The sequence below is a fragment of the Hemitrygon akajei genome, chromosome 3 (genome assembly GCF_048418815.1).
Source record: "Hemitrygon akajei chromosome 3, sHemAka1.3, whole genome shotgun sequence".
NCBI classification, from domain to species: domain Eukaryota; kingdom Metazoa; phylum Chordata; class Chondrichthyes; order Myliobatiformes; family Dasyatidae; genus Hemitrygon; species Hemitrygon akajei.
Genome location: NC_133126.1, coordinates 90,125,255 through 90,142,945, shown reverse-complemented (window position 1 = coordinate 90,142,945; position 17,691 = coordinate 90,125,255). Strand labels below are relative to the sequence as shown.

General features: G+C 47.9%; 1 protein-coding gene across 1 annotated transcript in view; it reads right to left on the bottom strand.

Annotated features, from left to right (window-relative positions):
- LOC140725190 (mitogen-activated protein kinase-binding protein 1-like) overlaps nucleotides 1–17,691 on the bottom strand; it is a 244,878-nt gene that overhangs the window by 17,828 nt on the left and 209,359 nt on the right. Inside the window, exons 17-23 of the mRNA XM_073040322.1 lie at nucleotides 16,976–17,087; nucleotides 10,852–10,915; nucleotides 10,298–10,423; nucleotides 8,273–8,418; nucleotides 6,520–6,584; nucleotides 3,346–3,606; nucleotides 181–350 (exon numbers count right to left, since the gene is read on the bottom strand). Of these exons, the coding sequence (XP_072896423.1) occupies nucleotides 181–350; nucleotides 3,346–3,606; nucleotides 6,520–6,584; nucleotides 8,273–8,418; nucleotides 10,298–10,423; nucleotides 10,852–10,915; nucleotides 16,976–17,087 (944 nt within the window). The remainder of the gene's footprint in view (nucleotides 1–180; nucleotides 351–3,345; nucleotides 3,607–6,519; nucleotides 6,585–8,272; nucleotides 8,419–10,297; nucleotides 10,424–10,851; nucleotides 10,916–16,975; nucleotides 17,088–17,691) is intronic.

Genomic DNA, 17,691 nt, shown 5'->3' with positions numbered 1-17,691 from the left:
AAGTCTGGATTCAGCCGGCTGAAGAACTGCCCGCTGACTTTACAAGTCAGGCCTAATTCCAACGTTAGCCTTAGAGCACGGACCAATCTGACGCAAAGGCATCACGAACAGTCTCTTATCTCCAAACTAATATGCTCCGGGTTACCCCTGGTCTGCGCACGGACACTGATGGGCACTCACCTCTCAGTCTCAGCGACGCTCTCTGTGTGCACAGGGTATATGACGCACTCCTCAACCTCCGGTGTCTCCGGGTCCTGGCTGAAATCGCCACCCTCACCCGACGGCAGAGCGATGCTGCTGGGCCTGACAGAGGAAGAGCTCTGTGCTTGCGTCGATTCCTGCTCCTCTATCTGTCAGAGAGATAAACCCGACAGGCTATGGCTCTGTGCTCTCAATGATTGCTCTAGGATTAAAGACTGAATTCCAGGAAGCACATGTCCTCTTTAACTGAAACCTCTTACGTGCTGTTTGACTCCTGGTCAGAAACACTAACTTGCGATGGATATTGCAGGCTGGAAAATCCACTGCTCCTCTGCACAAGGCACTTCACAGCAGTGGGTCCAAGGGCAGGATCAGCGACGACCCCCTAAATGACGATGCTGGAGAGGGGAGGGGTGGCTTGTTTGGAGTTAAGGATGTCTGCTGGTATGGAGAGCCCGGGCGTAAGGCAAACCCACCAGCAGAGGGAATCGAGAGGCATCGGGGGCACTGGAGCCGTGTTGAGAGTGGGTGTAAGGGCCCCACATTGTGTTATGCCCCACCTCCCATTCTTTGGCTGAGACAAACATGGTCCTGGTGAGTGAATGATACCACCTGCTAATAAATCTGGTCTGCGATGGAACAAGTGGGCATGGGAGGAGCAGAGATGTTAGCCCTCCAGTAACAATCTACAAACTTACACCGATAATCTCACAGTTAACAGAAAAATCAGAGATATAGTTAAAGTACAGATATTACCAGCCAGTAAAATAGGCGGACCAAAGATACTACCATGTCACAGGAGGAGAGCATTCAGCTCAAGTCCATTGTAACTCCCAACAGAACAATCCAGCCAGTCCTATTCCCAGCCTCCTTATTTTCTATATTCCTTGCAATTTATTCCCTCTCAATTGGTCCCATCAAATCCCAGTCTTTCTACAGTTAGGAGAAATTTAAAGGAACCAGTTAACCTACCGTCACACCTTTGGGATGTGAGAGGAAACCAGAACATTTGGAGTAAACCTACACAGTCACAGGGGGAACGTGTAAATGTCTCTGCCCTGGATTAAACCAACAGGGGGAACGTGTAAATGTCTGCCCTGGATTAAACCAACAGGGGGAACGTGTAAATGTCTCTGCCCTGGATTAAACCAACAGGGGGAACGTGTAAATGTCTTTGCCCTGGATTAAACCAACAGGGGGTACGTGTAAATGTCCGCCCTGGAGTAACCAACAGAGAGAATGTGTAAGTGTCTCGGCCCTGGAGTAACCAACAGAGAGAATGTGTAAGTGTCTCGGCCCTGCCCTGACAGCACTCGATGTCAGGATCGGACTTGGGGTTCCAGCGCAGTCAGATAGCAGCACTAGCTGCAGACAGGTATGGAAAAACAGATTTTCAAAGTTCAAAAATTCAATGCTCAAAGTAGATTTATTATCAAATTACATCTACGTCACCAAATACTGTACAACCCTGAGATTCAGCTTCTTGCGGGCATTCACAGCAAAAGCAGGAAACATAATAGAATCAGTGAAAGATGGCCCCCGTCAGGACAAACAAACAACCTGTGAGCAAAAGACAACAAACTGGGAAAATACAGAAATAAGCAAGCTATAAATATCGAGATCATGAGTCCTTGAAAGTGAGGCCACAGGATAGGGCGAGTGAAGTTGAGAGAAGTTATCCCCTCTGGTTTTACAGTCTGATGGTTGAGGGATAATAACTATTCCTGAACCTGGTGCTGTGAGTCTTTACCTTCCTCCTGATGTTTTCATAGGAAAACAGAATGAGCAATATGAACTGGTATGGAGAATAAATTACTATTTCTACAGCAAAAGACTGTAAGCCTGCAGATCTTTGAAGGCACAAAACAGACAGAGGAGACTGTTGCCGGGAGTTCCAAACTCAAACCACTCCTCAAGGTCAAGCTCCTAAACAGGGAGGTGCTAAACGTCCCGGGTCTTCCGGCTGCTGTCAGTCTATCCGGATGCTGACATCGTGAAACCCAGCGGCAGAGAGCACTAGCTTCACCGACTTGAATGGCGAGCAACAGGGTGGGGAAAAGAAGTACCATTTCTTTGAATTAATTTTTCTCAACCTCTTCGATTTTCAAACAAATAAATAAAGTTAAATGCTCTTAAGTGTTCTCTAGTATTTTTAAGTACGTTAATATCATAATTTTGGGAAAAGCTGATCATTTTTATCCTGTTAAAATTATGATTCATTATTACCATGTTTTGACTAATCGCTAGACTTTGTGCTCTGTTACCTGGGAACACTGGAATATCTCACTGGGTTTTGAAATATCTACGGAAGCAAAAGGTGTAAGTTAAAGTTTCTGGTCGTGATCCTGCAACAGCAGAGAGGGAGAGCAGGAGAGACTGCAGGTACGAAGGGAGGTAGCACCAGGGACCAGTGGATCCGGATAGGAAGGCACTGGAATCAGGTGGAGGACGGGATGAACAAAGGGAGGAGGAAACTAAACGGACAGGTTACTAGCTGTGGGAGGAGAGCCCTGGAACTGGAAAATTCAATGCTCTGACCACTGGGTTGTAAGCTGTGTGTGTTGACTAGTATCTGGCAGCAGGACCCGTCATTCAGAACAGGAAAACTTTTCACACTGTTCAGGAGGCAGCTTTGAGAAATTGTTCAGGGCAAGGTTGAGTAGAGCAGCAAGAGCTGGCAGATGGACACAGACATTTGGCTTGTGGGCTACACGCTGTACCCCATTGGCAATTTAGGATCCTTGATCTTGTAATCAGTAGCATTAACTAGAGAATTGGGCTGAGTCTTAGTAATTCATTAATTAGGCCCCGCTAACATATTCTGCACACCAAACTTTAGATAGTTTTCTAGTCTTTGGAAATTCTGCAGAAAAGATCAACTACAACGGGAGACTTCAGTTATTGGGGACTAGAATTATTCTACTTAAGTGCAGAGAGGATCAAAGGAAGATTTAAAAACAGTCACCAAAATCATGACATCACTTTGTGCATATAATCCAGAACTGCATCATTTAGTGCTGGAAAATTAGTAAGAGCTGAAGTTAATGAGGAGGTTGTCTGGAGGAAGGCAGGGAGAGGTTACGGCCCGGAAAGCATGCCTGAAAGGGTGAAGGAAACACCCAGATAGGAAACTGTTCCACTCACGTCACTCAGCAGCGTTTCTACGCTGACCCGCAGCCTGCGCTCGTGCTCAGTGGAGAGGCCACACACGCTGCTCCTGAGAGGCGAGGCTTCCGCCTGCGAGACACGGTCCATCAGCGGTGAGTAGGAAAAGGAGTCCAGGTGTCGCAGGTCCAGCATTGACTTCACGCTCAGGTCCAGGTTATTGACACGATGGGACCAGCGGCCCCGAGGCCGAGGGGCGTGACTGTTGTCCGAATCCAGTCTCTTCGGCAGGTCTTCTGTCTGTATTGGTGGGGAGACAGGGTCAAAGGTTAACATTACAAATGGAGACCGAAACTCTCGGTACTACCCCCCGTCACAATAATTACACCGGTGCTCTGCACAGCTCCCAGGATTCCTTCCCTTTCTCCGATGGTCCGCTGTCCTCTCCTAATAGATTCCTTCTTCAGCTCTTTATCTCTTCCACCTACCACCTTCCCCCTCACCTCTCACCTGCCAGCTTGTACTCCTTCCACTCCCCACCTTCTTATTCTGGCTTCTGTCCCCTTCTTTCCGCTCCTGATAAAGGGGCTCGGCTAGAAACGTCGGCCATTTATTCCCCTCCGTAGATGCTGCCTGAGCTGCAGAGTTCCTCCAGCATTTTGTGTGTGTTGTTCCGGATTCATCCTCAGGGACACAAATGCTTTTGTCATCAGCACTGAAAGGGTCTTTTGTATATATTTGACTGATGGGTTGTGCAAGCGAACTGCCTTCTGTTGGTGCACTGAACCACCCACGGCTCGGTGAGGAGGGACTGCAGGCTTTGGAGCTCTTGCGTGGGTGAGGTGGCCGCAAAGTGGGGCTCAGGGCAGAGCTCTGACTGAGGCCCCAGCTAGGGACTGGCAGTGTCTGTTCCAGCTAGTGTCGGTCTAACAGTAGGGAGCGACGAGTGAGACTATCGGACCCGGGCGGCCCAGGTCCCGTGGTCTCACTCATCACCTCCTGCTGGGTACGATGGAAGCAGCCGCTTCCCCTACTTGCTCGGCTGCGTGGCTCTCCCTTTCCTTCAGCTCTGTGTACGGTGGCAAGCTTCAGGGTGGTCACTGCGTGTAGAGAAAGCTGCTACCAATCACTGCCAGTTAGCTGGCCGGTGGTGTAGTGGCATTAGCACTGGGCTTCGAGGCCAATGGTCCCGAGTTCGAATCCGGTCAGCCCCTTGCAGGCTTTCCACCTGTGCTGGGTTGGGCATCAAGCTAGCAACTCAGCCTCGGGAGGAAAAACAGTCAAAAGCAAAAATGCTACCCCATGCACGAAAAGGAACAATCATTGCCCCTGAACCAAGAGCCAAAATATTCTTTTGCATACCTTAGCCCGTGAAAGGGAAGGACTTGGTGTGGGTGGTGCTGCTGATTGCGTCAGAAAGGTGTCAGGGTCAGTGCACAAAGGTGGTGTGCAGTTTAACAAGCGATTGCCTTGGTCGCTCTTCTTGTGATCACAAGACCCTGCTGGACATCGGTAACGTGGAATGCTGCAGATCCAATTCACTGATTTATTGGCGGGTGACGGGGGAGCTGCGTGGCCTCAGTCGTGGTGAGGACTAGGCCCGTTTCTCGGCAGTGTTGCCTGTTTACCGCCACCCCGGAGAGAAGCATCGGAGTTGGTGCGCTCAACCAAAGTTCTGGGGGCGGTGTGGAGCAGTGTCCAAGCTGGAGTCAGTGCTGCCCCCCAGTGTTCACTTGGCAGAAGACAAGCTGTACTGAGTTCGACTGCAGACTGCTGCAACATTTATGCACTCAGGGTCTTAGACTATATATTTTTGTGTGACTTCCTTTAACCAATATTTTATATGTGCTATGCGTACTGTGTGCTGTGTGTGACTGTTGGTACTGTGTTTTGACCTTGGCCCCAAAGTTACACCGTTTCCTTTGGCTGAATTCATGGGTATCATACAGTATAAGGTTGAATGACAATTAAACTTGAGTTCATAATTGGAGACCATTGCCACATGCGTGACTTATATATTTATAAACTGCGCCATAAAGGTCTAAATCGCTTATTGCAGTTTCAGTAGCAAATAGTCCCACTGCCTATGACTGACACAAACCAACAGAGGAACTGTGAGTGAGTGACACTGTGGGTTTACGCTCTGTGGGTTCTCTAGTCCACGTTAATGAGCCAAAAGTTTCCTTGCACTGCGACGCAAAAATACATTTCCAATATTCAGTAAAGCCAAGTTTGCCTGTCACTTAACATGTTCTCTTCCTTTCCTAAGTATCACAGCAAATCCTGGGGTAAGAAGTTTGGGCAAGAGATTGTGAGAGTTTTAGGGGACCGTGGAGTCAGAGAGTCAAACAACAGGAAAACAGATACTTTTGCTCAGTCGGATCGGGTAAACATTACAAACTCACTTACACTAATCACATTTTATTCTCCCCACATTCCCATCCACCCAGATTCTATCACTCATCTACACACTGGGGGCAATTTAAGTGTCTAATTAACCCACCGCCCTGCATTTCTTCGGCTTGCAAGCCCGAGCACTCAAAGGAAACAGGGAGAATATGCAAACTTAGACCAGCATCAGAGCACAGGGGCAGCACCTCTGCCAGCTGCACCTACAGTACTGTGCAAAAGTCTTAGGCACATCTATATAGTTAGGGTGCCTAGGACCTCTGCACAGTACTGTAGTAACTTTATGCATTGCACTGGACTGCTGCCATAAAACAAAAAACAAATTTCATGACATATGTGAGTGATGATAAACCTGATTCTGATCTGGGTCTCTGTTGTGGACTGAGAGTGGGAAAGGGGCAGGGAGAGGGGAATCGTGGTTCGGACAAGAGGAAGGGAGAGGGGAGGGGGCAGGAAGCACCTGAGGGACATTCTGCGATGATCAATAAACCAACTGTTTGGAATCAAATGACCTTGTCTGGTGTCTCAGGGCTGGGTGTGTCTGCACCCACGCCATCCCCCACCCCTGGCTCTCCTTCTCTGCTCAACATACCCTGTGTGTGTGAAACATAAAGGTTCTACTCAACATGCTAATATCCTTCCTGGTGACACACCATTCCCAGAGAAACACACCGCAAATATGTCTGCTCAATGGATGTGAAGGAAGTGCCAATTCAGTTCCAGAACTACTTGAATAAAGTGCAAACAATGAAGCTAACAGTTCCTTTAATTTTGAATCCATGTTACATCCAGATCTAATCTTACCTTCCCATTGTCCCAGTGGTTCAGACTCTTCACACTCCCAGTGTAATGTCTGCCCGCAGAGATATCTGGAATGGAACAGACGGGCATCAGACATTGGCCACAAGCATATTCTGAGTGGCTGCATGTAAAGAGGTAACATCAGACCTTCCAGAAGTGGTAATTATTACCATGCAATCAATTTAAAGCTACATTGAAGTTCACAACTTCAGTGGAAGACCCACACGGAGATCTTAGCTTCACTGGCTGGTAAAGCACTTACACTGCCTGGTCATTTTAGTGGATTGGCGTTCCAACTGATGTGTCCCACCAATGATAAAATGCTGACTCACATTGTCTCTGATTTCATTAGAGCAGTCTTGGACGCCATTGTATGCCACACGTGGACCCCGACTGTACAGCGGCGCCAAAGGCACAGTGTTAACACAAGCTGTTGGGCACTACCAGTGTTGGGTACCCTTGGTACAAGCTCCACACAAGGAGCAGTGTTACATCCATTGACAGTAGACGACTGGTACACTGTTGGACACCCATCGTATAGCACCACCAGTAAGGCATTTAGTGCCCTAGTATTATTGATCTGACGCAATCAGCATAGCAGCACTGTACTACAGTTAATGCTGCCGTGTTGGACATGAGGAACAACCACACCACACACTTTGTTCCAAATCTGTAACACTAGGACACTAAACACCTCATCCATGCTGTTGGTCCCTGCTCTTGTAACACTAAGCCCGATGAATATTTGACCACAATTACCTGTCACCAGTACTCGCGGTTCCTGTCGCCTTAACGATGATGTGTATCAATATGTTATTGTGGCACTGCGATACAACAGCGGTCTAGATTGTTGCATCATTTCCTGGGTAAGGCGTGGAATGGCATGGTGATTCTTGTTAAGAGGGCACTGTTAGGGGCGACTGTTTGCCTGCAGCTCCAGCGGGAATCATCAAATATTCCCGTAATTGCAACGTACTTCAAATGTAAATGTAAAACAACAAATTTTACGACATCTACCAGTGATATTAAACCTGATTCTCATTCTAATCCCCTGATGATTGGACTCACTTTCAAGGACTCTCCATCTTATGTTCTCAATATTTATTGCTTATTTATTAATTATAATTATTTCTGATTTTGGTATTTGCCCAGTTTGTTGTCTTCTACACTCTGGTTGAACCTCCTAGTTGGGCAGTCTTTCATATTCTATGGGTTTATAGAGTATGCCCGCAAGAAAATGAATCTCAGGGTTGCATACGGTGACATATAGGTTCTTTGATAATAAAATCTACTTTGAATTTTGAACTTCTGATTCTAGTAGTCACCTCCTTGGGTACTGCATGTACTTCACAAGTAACCAAGGGATTTGCAGAAAGACAGATCCCATTAACAGCTCTTCACTGTTTATTTATCTATCGAGATACAATGCAGAGTAGCCCCTTCCGGCCCTTTGAGCCAAGCCACCCGACAACGCCCCATTTAACCGTAGCCCAATCACAGGACAGTTTACACTGGCCAATTAACCTACCAACTCGGATGTCTTTGGACCGTGGGAGGAAACCCATGCACTGACAGGAAGAACGTGCAAACTCCTAACAGGCAGTGGACTGGGGTCACCTGTATGGTAAAGCGTTGTGCTGACCGCTATGCTACATACAGCTTGACCTACGAGGCATGTTTAACAACAGAAGCAAAGAGCTGGCCGGCGGGCTGAAGCACACGGGTTGTGTTTTCTTTCTGATCTGCAAGGACGTACCGTTCCTTCCTTCCGAGCAGCCCCGTTTTGGCGTAATGGGCCTCGAACCCTCACACTGGCCTTCTTCATCCTCATTTACGTCCTCTTCAGCCTCCTTCTCACTATCAGAGGACATGGCAGTCTGAGCAGCCACATCGAACGTTTCTCTGAGGAGGAACAAAGGCAGGGAATTGGTTCACCGTCACAAGCAGGGACAGAGAGGAAGAGAAGGGGTGTAAAAGATAGATTGGAAAGGTAGATGTAAAGTGGGAATAGGGGTTTGCACAGACAGGGGAGGGGGGAGAGAAGAGGTGAAAGAATGATAAAGAGAGATGAGAGGAAGTTAAGAGGAGAAGACAATACCAATCAAGGACAGTGACAGAAAAACATAAACGATTATTATTCTTCAAAATTCAGTACAATATCAGCTCCTCATGTGACACACAATATACATACCCCATTCTCTATACACAAAGGCTTAAAAATGCTTTGGATATTAATGCGTGCCAGCTGGACTGCTGCTGATTTCTGTCATCCACAGACACTATCCCTGGTAGGAGTCACCTGTGCAGAAGCTCTCGTCTTAGTTGGCTTTACCAGGCCCAGAACTTTCGTGAGGCAATAACACTTGGTTCTACTCCCCCTGTTATTAACAAATACTACACATCCACAATGGTTAATGCCCAAGAGCCGGGGAGTTATGTTGCACCTTTATAAAACTCAAGTTAGGCCGGATCTGGGGGTACTACATTCAGCGCTGGTCGCCCCTTTGTGGGAAGGATGTGGAGGCAGCACACCTTTGGAGCAACAAAAATGCTGCTGGAGGAACTCAGTAAAATATAAAAGGTCAGTACACAGTTAATGGCAAGACTCTTGATCTTGGGATCCCAGTCCATAGCTCCTTGCCTTCTTCTCACTGTTACCATCAGGAAGGAGGTACAGAAGCCTGAAGGCACACACTCAGTGATTCAGGAACAGCTTCTTCCCCTCTGCCATCGATTCCTGAACGGACATCAAATCCATGAACACTACCTCACTTCACTACTTTTTATTTTGTTATCTTGCACTACTTATTTTAACTATTTAATAGACACAAATATACTTACTGTAATTCAGTTTTTTTTCTATATTTATTTATCTTGTATTTCATTGGGCTGCTGCCAGAAATCAAAGATTTTTGACATTAAAATTAAACCCGATTCTGGTGACAGTCCACCTGATTTTGATGCTGACTGCACAGGGTAGTAAAGAAGACAATCAGCAGCTTGCCTTTAGGCACTGAGTTCGAGAGTCGGGAGGTTACGCTGCAACTTTATAAAACTCGAGCCAGGCTGCAGCTGGCCACCCCGTTATGGGAAGGATGTGACGGCTGTGCAATAGGGGCATCAGAGGTTTCCTGCGACGTTGCCTGGATGGAAGGGCTGTCCTAGAAGGAGACATTGGAAGAATGACGTTGCTTTCTTTGGAGCAGCAGAAGCTGAGGGGAGATCTGTGAGAAGTTTCTAAGATTATGAGAAGCAGAGACAACTGGTATCTTTTTCCTAAGGTTGCAAACTAGAGGGCACGCATTTAAGGTGAGTGGGGATAAGCTCAAAGGAGGTAGACGGGCTAGGTTTCTTGTACACAGAGAGTGAAGGGATTGTACCGCCTGGGCTGGTGGTGAAGAGGTGATCAACAGGCACACGAACATGCAGGAAGTGGTTTCCAGCACCTGCCGTCTCCTGTGCCTCTGGGGTGTGAGAGGAGATGGAAGCACCCGTGGAAAGCCCATGTTTCCATACAAACTCCTCACAGGTAACAGCAGAGCTCAGGGTGCTGAAGCAGAACCGCCCATCGACTCTCACAGAAGCCTGCCGTCACTCCCTAGTCCATTTCCTCCTCATTCCTGTCCTTGCCGGTGAAAAAACGGATGCTCGTAAAACAGGGATAAATTACCGTCAAACAGGCACAGGGTCAGAGAAGCTGCCAAATGGCCAATGGCTGAATTAAAGTATCGGGGTTAAATCTCTAACGTCCCCCCTCCCCCGGACCTGACCTTGCACCTACCTGCTTGGGGTGGAGTGTTTTCGTGGAGGGGTCTTGGTTTGCTTCCTCTCTCTCTGCTTGCCCTCGGCCAACCTCTGCCTCATGTTGATGGTCAGCTCCGAGCTCAGCCGCCAGATGAAGATACAGCTGCAGGAAGCCATGATACACTGGTCAGGTAATGCCAGCCCCATATCTCTATCTCCCTCTCCATCCCTCCCCCCTCTCTCCCTCTGTGTAAGAGGAAAAGGGGGGTGGGAGAGAGCGTGAAGAGGACAGCGATGGAAATGGAGGGGGAAAGGAGGAGAGAAAAGAAGAGGGAATGGCGGAAAGAAGCAGATAGAGAAGAGGAGAAGGAGAGTGTGAGTGAGAAAGAGATAGACAAGGTGAGGGTGAGGGTGATTTGTAATTCACGTGTCACCTGACCAGGCCAGTGTTTGCAGCATTTTCTGTGCCTTGCTATAGATTTTTAGCATCTGCCGTGTCTACGTTGTCAGATAAACGAAATGGAGAGAGGGAGTGGAGGGAGGACCTACAATCTACTAGGAAGGGTTTTTCATGGAAAGTGCTGCACGTACCTGTCTCCTGACACGGAGATCAAATGTTTACAGTCATTGGTGAACTTCATTCCCGTAACAACCTCTGGAATAAAAAAAAGTGTTATAGAAGCCAAGTTATTGACTGCCAGTGCGAGTGAGATGAGCTTGTGAGGACAACTGATGTGTTTTACTAATCACCTCTATGACTGACGCTGATTGACAAGGCCCATCTTGACTGATAGTGGATCACAAGCATTACTCCAACTAATGGAGATTACTGGGAAATATTCTGACCGGTTAATTGCCACAAGTTAGCAAGCACCTTACTAACCACAACAGGTCGGGGGGCGGGGGTCACCGCAGTTTGCCAAGTACCCCTGTTGATGAGATCAAATGATGAGATATTTTAATATGTAGGTGATTCACAATCTTCTTCATATGCAAAACTGGATGTTCACACAGCGGTATAAATTAGAATCACAGCCAGATCGAGGCACGAGAGCTAATGCAGGCAGAAAGCTTCCAATGAAGAACTACCAAGGAGATTCTAAGATCTTCATATTCTAAGTATGAAGAACGGCCAAAGAAAGAGCATGGGGATGAACCAATCAGACGGGTCCCTGAGATTGGAGGCATCATTTAGAGCAACACCATAAATATTCACTGCTTGCAAAGTTACTGTTAAAATAACACATAAATACATAATATTCTTACGATAGTTCATAGCTGATTCCTCACAAGAACCATTCAGTTCTACATTTTATAAGACCTATCCCAATAACCTCAACACCCTGCTCATTCCCCCGTCCACCCTCTATCTTCAGCCTAAGTGTAAGTTGCTTCCTTTACAAACGCATTGTTGAATTTGCCAAATCTCTTCATAACAGATCATGACTTCAGTCTCTTTTCTCATGAGATCTGTAGCTATTTTGCTTCATACCCAAATCCTCAGGATACTGCACCACCAGACATGATCAAAGCCTCTTCGTTATCAGCCTCTGTGAATGATCATACATCCTCACTTCTCGGCCTCAGGCCTGTTCCAGGGCCTTACTCCCTTTCTTTTTGACAATTTCTAATGTCTTCTCCTTCAGCTGACCCCTGTCAAACCTCTCACACTGCATTCAAATCTGTTCAGATCAACCCAGGGAGGCACAACGGCAGCAAACAGAAATCCAGTCCAACCTCCCAGGCGTAGCTGGTAGAGCTGTCACCTCACAATCCCGGAAACCAGGTTCAACCCTGACTTCAGGTACTGTCTGCGTGGAGTGGCTGCTAAAAATCGCCCCAGTGTGTAGGTGAGTGTTAAAATCTGAGAGAGTTGAAGGGGTTGTGAGGAGAGTAAAACAGGACTTTTGTAGCTCGCACAGGTTCAATGGGCCAAATGGCCTGTTCCTGCTCTGTATAATTGACTAATTGCTCTTTCCCCCAGCAATACGTTTTCCTGTGATCCAGGCAACGTTAATGGGAGCCTGGACATGAGTAAGTGGGAGGGGCGAGGTGGCAAACCTGCGAGTGGGCCAGGTGCCTGACCAGTGGGATTTCCGAATATTCCAGCTTCACTGTACGTACCAAGCTCCCCGTCCTTCAAATAACCCTTCCAAATTCATCTCCACCCACTGCACACACCAGCTCCAAGTCCTACATTGACGATTCCAACTGGATGCAAGGCAGTTCATCAATTATGCGTAGTGTCGTATGATGTGGGTGATTGTGGTCTTTCCATCACGATTGTTCTTGGCCAATTCTTCTACAGAAGTGGTTTACCATTGCCTCCTTCTGGGCCGTGTCTTTACAAGACGGGTGACCCCAGCCATTAGCAATACACCTCAGAGATTCTTTGTCTGGCGTCAGTGGTCACATAACCAGGGCTTGTGATGTGCACCAGCTGCCGATATGACCATCCACCACCTGTTCCTATGGCTTCGCATGACCCTGATCGGGGGGCTAAGCAGATGCTACACTTTGCCCAAGGGAGACCTGCAGGCTAGCGGAGGGAAGGAGCGCCTTACACCTCCTTTGGTAGGGATGTTATCTCCACCTCACCACCCTACTGTGTGAGGCAGAATGTAGGCTTTCGAGGAGAAGAGCAGCGGTCTCAGGCCACAATATCAACACTGCAACACCGGGCACAATTTCGAATGGAGCGACTGATAACGGTCGCGTTCTCTCAGCAGAGTAACGCTGTGGGCGCAATTTCGAACGGGGGTGACGGAAGAAGGCCGCGTTCTCACAGCAGAGGAATGCCGTCCATTCTAGTGTGGAGCTAAACCGAGAACAAACAAATGTCATTGTAACGGCACAGTTGCTAGCTCTTGCCTGCAGATGGTGACAAAGCAACACCCGGCAGATAGCACTGAAGAGGGTATCACAAGCCTGCGTGCAGCAAGTCGTCACACTGTAAGAGATCATGTGACCACTGCAGGTGTAACTCATGTGACCCATCCCCGAGCAATTAAACAGGAAAGCATAGCAGGCCACTTTATTGATTCAGCTTATTCCCCCGCGTCTCCTCTTGTGTTTTTACTGGACAGCAAGGCTAATTTATTAACCCAATAAAAACACACAGCTTCCTTTGCGGTCCCGCTTGCTTTGACTTTCAGCCTAATCTCACTGGCTAACTGCCACTCAGACTGGTTACTTCTCCTGCAGTTTAAGCTGACATTTTAAATCTCTCCTCCCTCTACGAAGCCGTTCCTACCTGGCAGACGACCTTCGTCTGTAACCTGCCGAGGAGGCCTTCAGTAGGCACGTTAAACCACACACTGCACTGCCGTCCGACCAACTTGTCTACAAGCCAATCTTAGAGGCAGAGAGACTGTGGATGCTGGAGTCTGGAGCAGCACACAAGGTGCTGAAGGAACTTACTGGGTTAGGGAGCAACTATGGAGGGAAACGGCCAGTCGCTGTTAATGAGCCGAGGTCTTTCATCTCAACTCAAGATATAGATGGTCGGTTTTCCGCCACAGATGTTTCCTGACCCGCTGAGTTCCTCCAGAATGATGTGCACGGCTTCACTGGCACTCAGGAGCCTGGCAGTTCCCAATCCCACCCCAGGGAATTTCCTGGCAATATTTAACTTTGAGGAAAGAAAGCACTGGTTACCACATGACCTGTGGTTTCTTTGAGAAGTTTCCGGAAACTCCTGGCTGTTCCCTTGGCCTTTCTCCTCTCTTCCCCATTCGTTCTGCCCAATCGACCCAAATCCCTTACCCACACTCCACGTGTCCTCAGTGCTGTGTTGTAAGGTGGCTTCTCCATACGTTCATGTTGGTGTTTTAAGATCACTTCATTGAGTATCAAACACCCACATCCGGCCACCACAGATGCTTTTACCCAGTGAGATAACCCTGTCCGATCACCGTTTCAGATTTACGGTTCACTGGTGCCTGTCCTCTGTTGCTCTGGGGATTCAGGTGATCTCCTACCTCACCATGGTTTTCCTGCCCTCTCTGTGATTCTGTACACTGCCAGGTTCTCCCTCCTCATGGAATGCCATCAATGACCCCCCCCCCCCCCCCCACTCATTCCTGGAGATTTTTGCCCATCCCACTTCTTCAAAGCAACACACACAAAACACTGGAGGAACTCAGCAGATCAGGCAGCATCTATAAAAATGAATAAACAGTCGACGTTTCCGGCCAAGACCATTCCTCAGGACTGGAAAGGAAGAGGGAAGACTCTCTCCTCTCCTATTGAATTCCTCCCTCTCCTCCCCCCCTGGCGTCTTCCCCCTTCCTTTCCAGCCCTGAGGGAGGGTTTTGGCACGAAATGTCAACTGTATTCGTTTCCCTAGATGCTGCCTGACCTGCCAAGTTCCTCCAGCATTTTGCGTGTGTTGCTTTGGATTTCCAGCCTCTGCTGCCTTTCTCTTGTTTCTGATCTCCCACCTCTACAAGCCTGGGTGCTCAAAGATGAACCCAACCTACCCTGGGATCTCCAACTTAACTCTGGACAATTTCCTACCTTCACCTCTCCATTCCCCAGATTCATAGCTGTACGTGTCTGTCCTACACTTGATTTAGAAGTGGGACAATGAAACTGGAAGGTATTCTATTCTGGCCGCCACCCCAAGCCTTGCTCATCACCTTCATTTCCTTCTTCCTGTCCCAAGTTCCTACCATCCAATGCATCTTCAAGTCTCATTCTACCCTCCTTAGATACTATATCTTCTCAGATCACTACCAAACCTACTGTCCCTGACCTCCCTACCCTCCCACTCCACTCCATGTTAGATCAAATCCAAAGGTTCTTTCCAGCTGTGCTCCATGCTCCCAACAGGCCACTGCAGCTGTTGACAATGCCTTGCCAGTGCCCCCAATGGGTGATGGTCAGTCCACTTCCTTTCTTTTACTTATTCACTCACTAACAAAAGCAGCTTTTGTGGTCCATCCCTCATTGCCCTTGAGCCACGGAGCCAGTTAAGGTCAACCATGTTCGTGGGCCTGGAGTCGCTTGGCAATGCTGGCAGATACCCTTACCTGAAGTGAAGCAAATTGACTTGTTCAAAAGTCTAGCAGGTGACTGTTACCGAGACAATCTATAATTCCACATTTATTTATTGATTTGAACCTAGATTCAAGGTGGGTTCATTTCTGGACGAATGGTATGGAACTGGTTGCTAGTCCATTAGTTTTCGCACTTCCATCCCACTCACCCTCCCAATATGGACCCCGTTGACCTTGACGGTAGATCAGGCATTGTTGTTCCCTCCATATCTTCTTTCAAAACTTCCACGAAGCGGTGGCAAAGGGCCCTGTCACAGTGTTGCTGTTTCATAGCTTGAGGGTTCAATCCTGACCTTGGGTGCTGTCTACGTGGTGTTTCCACGTGTCTGACTGTAACTGTGTGCGTTTCACCTGGTACCCACTAGTTTACAAAGATGGGCAGATTGTTAACTGGCTGCTGTAATGTACAGGTGGGTGGTAGAATCTGTGGGGTGGGGAGGGGGGAGATGATTGAGAAAGTGGGGATTAGTGTAACTGGGTGGTTGATAGTATGGACCTAGTGGGTCGAAGGGCCTGTTTCCACACTGTTTCTCTATAGATGACTGGGAAATAAGGGTTGGGGTAGTGGAATCACTTAGAGGGTCAGGGCACATTTGATGGGCTGAATCTGAGGAAATGTAAGCAATGTGGATATTGCATTGGCTTTGTGGAGTCCAGTAATGAAGGTCTTGACACCATCTCAAGGCTCCTGTTTCCCTGTTCCTCTACTGCCCTGTCTTCCAACTAGCACCTCATCTTGCCCATTCCTTCTAAGATGCTCGCACTTCTGTCACCTGTTCAAGTAAACGTGTGCATGGAGCCGGAGCAGGTTAACGAATACTCAGCTTCAGTATTCACCAGGGAAAAGGACCTCGGCAATTGTGGGGACGACTTACAACGGACTGAAACACTTGAGTGTATAGACATTAAGAAAGAGGATGTGCTGGAGATTTTGAAAGATATTAAGTTAGATAAGTCGCCTGGCCCGGACGAGATATACCCCAGGCTACTGTGGGAAACGAGGGAAGAGATTGCTGAGCCTCTGGTGATGATCTTTGCATCATCAATAGGGACGGGAGAAGTACCAGAGAATTGGAAGTTTGCAGGTGTTGTTCCCTTGTTCAAGAAAGAGAGTAGAGATAACCCAGGAAGTTATAGACCAGTGAGTCTTATTTCGGTAGTGGGCAAGTTGTTGGAGAAGATCCTGAGAGGCAGGATTTATGAGCATGTGGAGAGGCATAATCTGATTAGGGATAGTCAGCATGGCTTTCTGCTTGTACATGTGAGTCAGCCATTCCTCTGCACCTAGTCATTGACAACGCACACTATGACAGAGATAAAGCTACCTCCTCCCCCACCTCCATTTCTGGACAGCAGCGACCCCGTGAGAATCCACTATGACAGTCAACGATTCTCTCCCCTGTGCTGAGTTCCTGATCTGTTGCTCTCCCACTGTACTCGTGTCAGTCCAGAGAATGCGAAACAAAGTCAAAGGACGAACTTGCACACTGCTACACCACCCAAGTCAGAGCAGCAATGCTGGTGCTCCAGACCCCCGCTTCTGCTGCTTTAATGCAAAGCGACGGCTGATCCACACACTGACAGCAAGGGCAGGCTGTGTGCTCAGAGCTTCGGGCAGGTACAGTAAAAAGGAGGCCTCCCAGAGGCAAGCTCACCTGAGTGTCCAAACATGGTGGCGACACACTCGCCCGAGTAAAAGTCAAAAATGGAAAGATTCTTGTCAGAGCAGCTGGTCGCGATGTACAGCCCAGATGGATCAATCTGAACCTGGATAAAATCATACGTGCCATATTAGTCATCTTAACTCAGGAGCTCCAATCAAGCAGGTCGGTCAGGGCAGAGGCAGATGGACAGGGGAGGGAGAGGGAGAGGGAGAGGGAGAAGGGGGGGAGGGAAGAGAGAGGGGGGGAGGGAGGGGGAGAAGGGGGGAGGGGAGAGAGAGAGAGAGAGGGAGGGAGGGAGAACAGTGATGGTTTCAAGGTTCATTAAGTTTCAGCCCATTTTGCAAATAAAGGGTAAGGAAAATTAAAAACCTATCTTAAAGCTGTGCTGATCAATAGGTAATAGCAAACCTCCATTTTCATCCTCACCAGTATACATTTCAACGAGAAGCAAGATTGTGGAACAAAGTGATGCATCTGTAGTGCACAAGGTGACTGATCAATAGAAAAGAAGGATTTTTCATTTTGTTATTGAGCTGAATCTTGGGAAAGCTTCAGGAAGCAACAGATAATGAGAAAATGCTGATCGAGGGAAACATCGCAATAAATCAGCAAGAAATTTTAAATCTGCCAAGAACAGCTTTTACCAGATTCCAGACTGGAAAAGAATAATACAGGTTCAGTATCCCTTATCCAAAATGCTTGTGGCC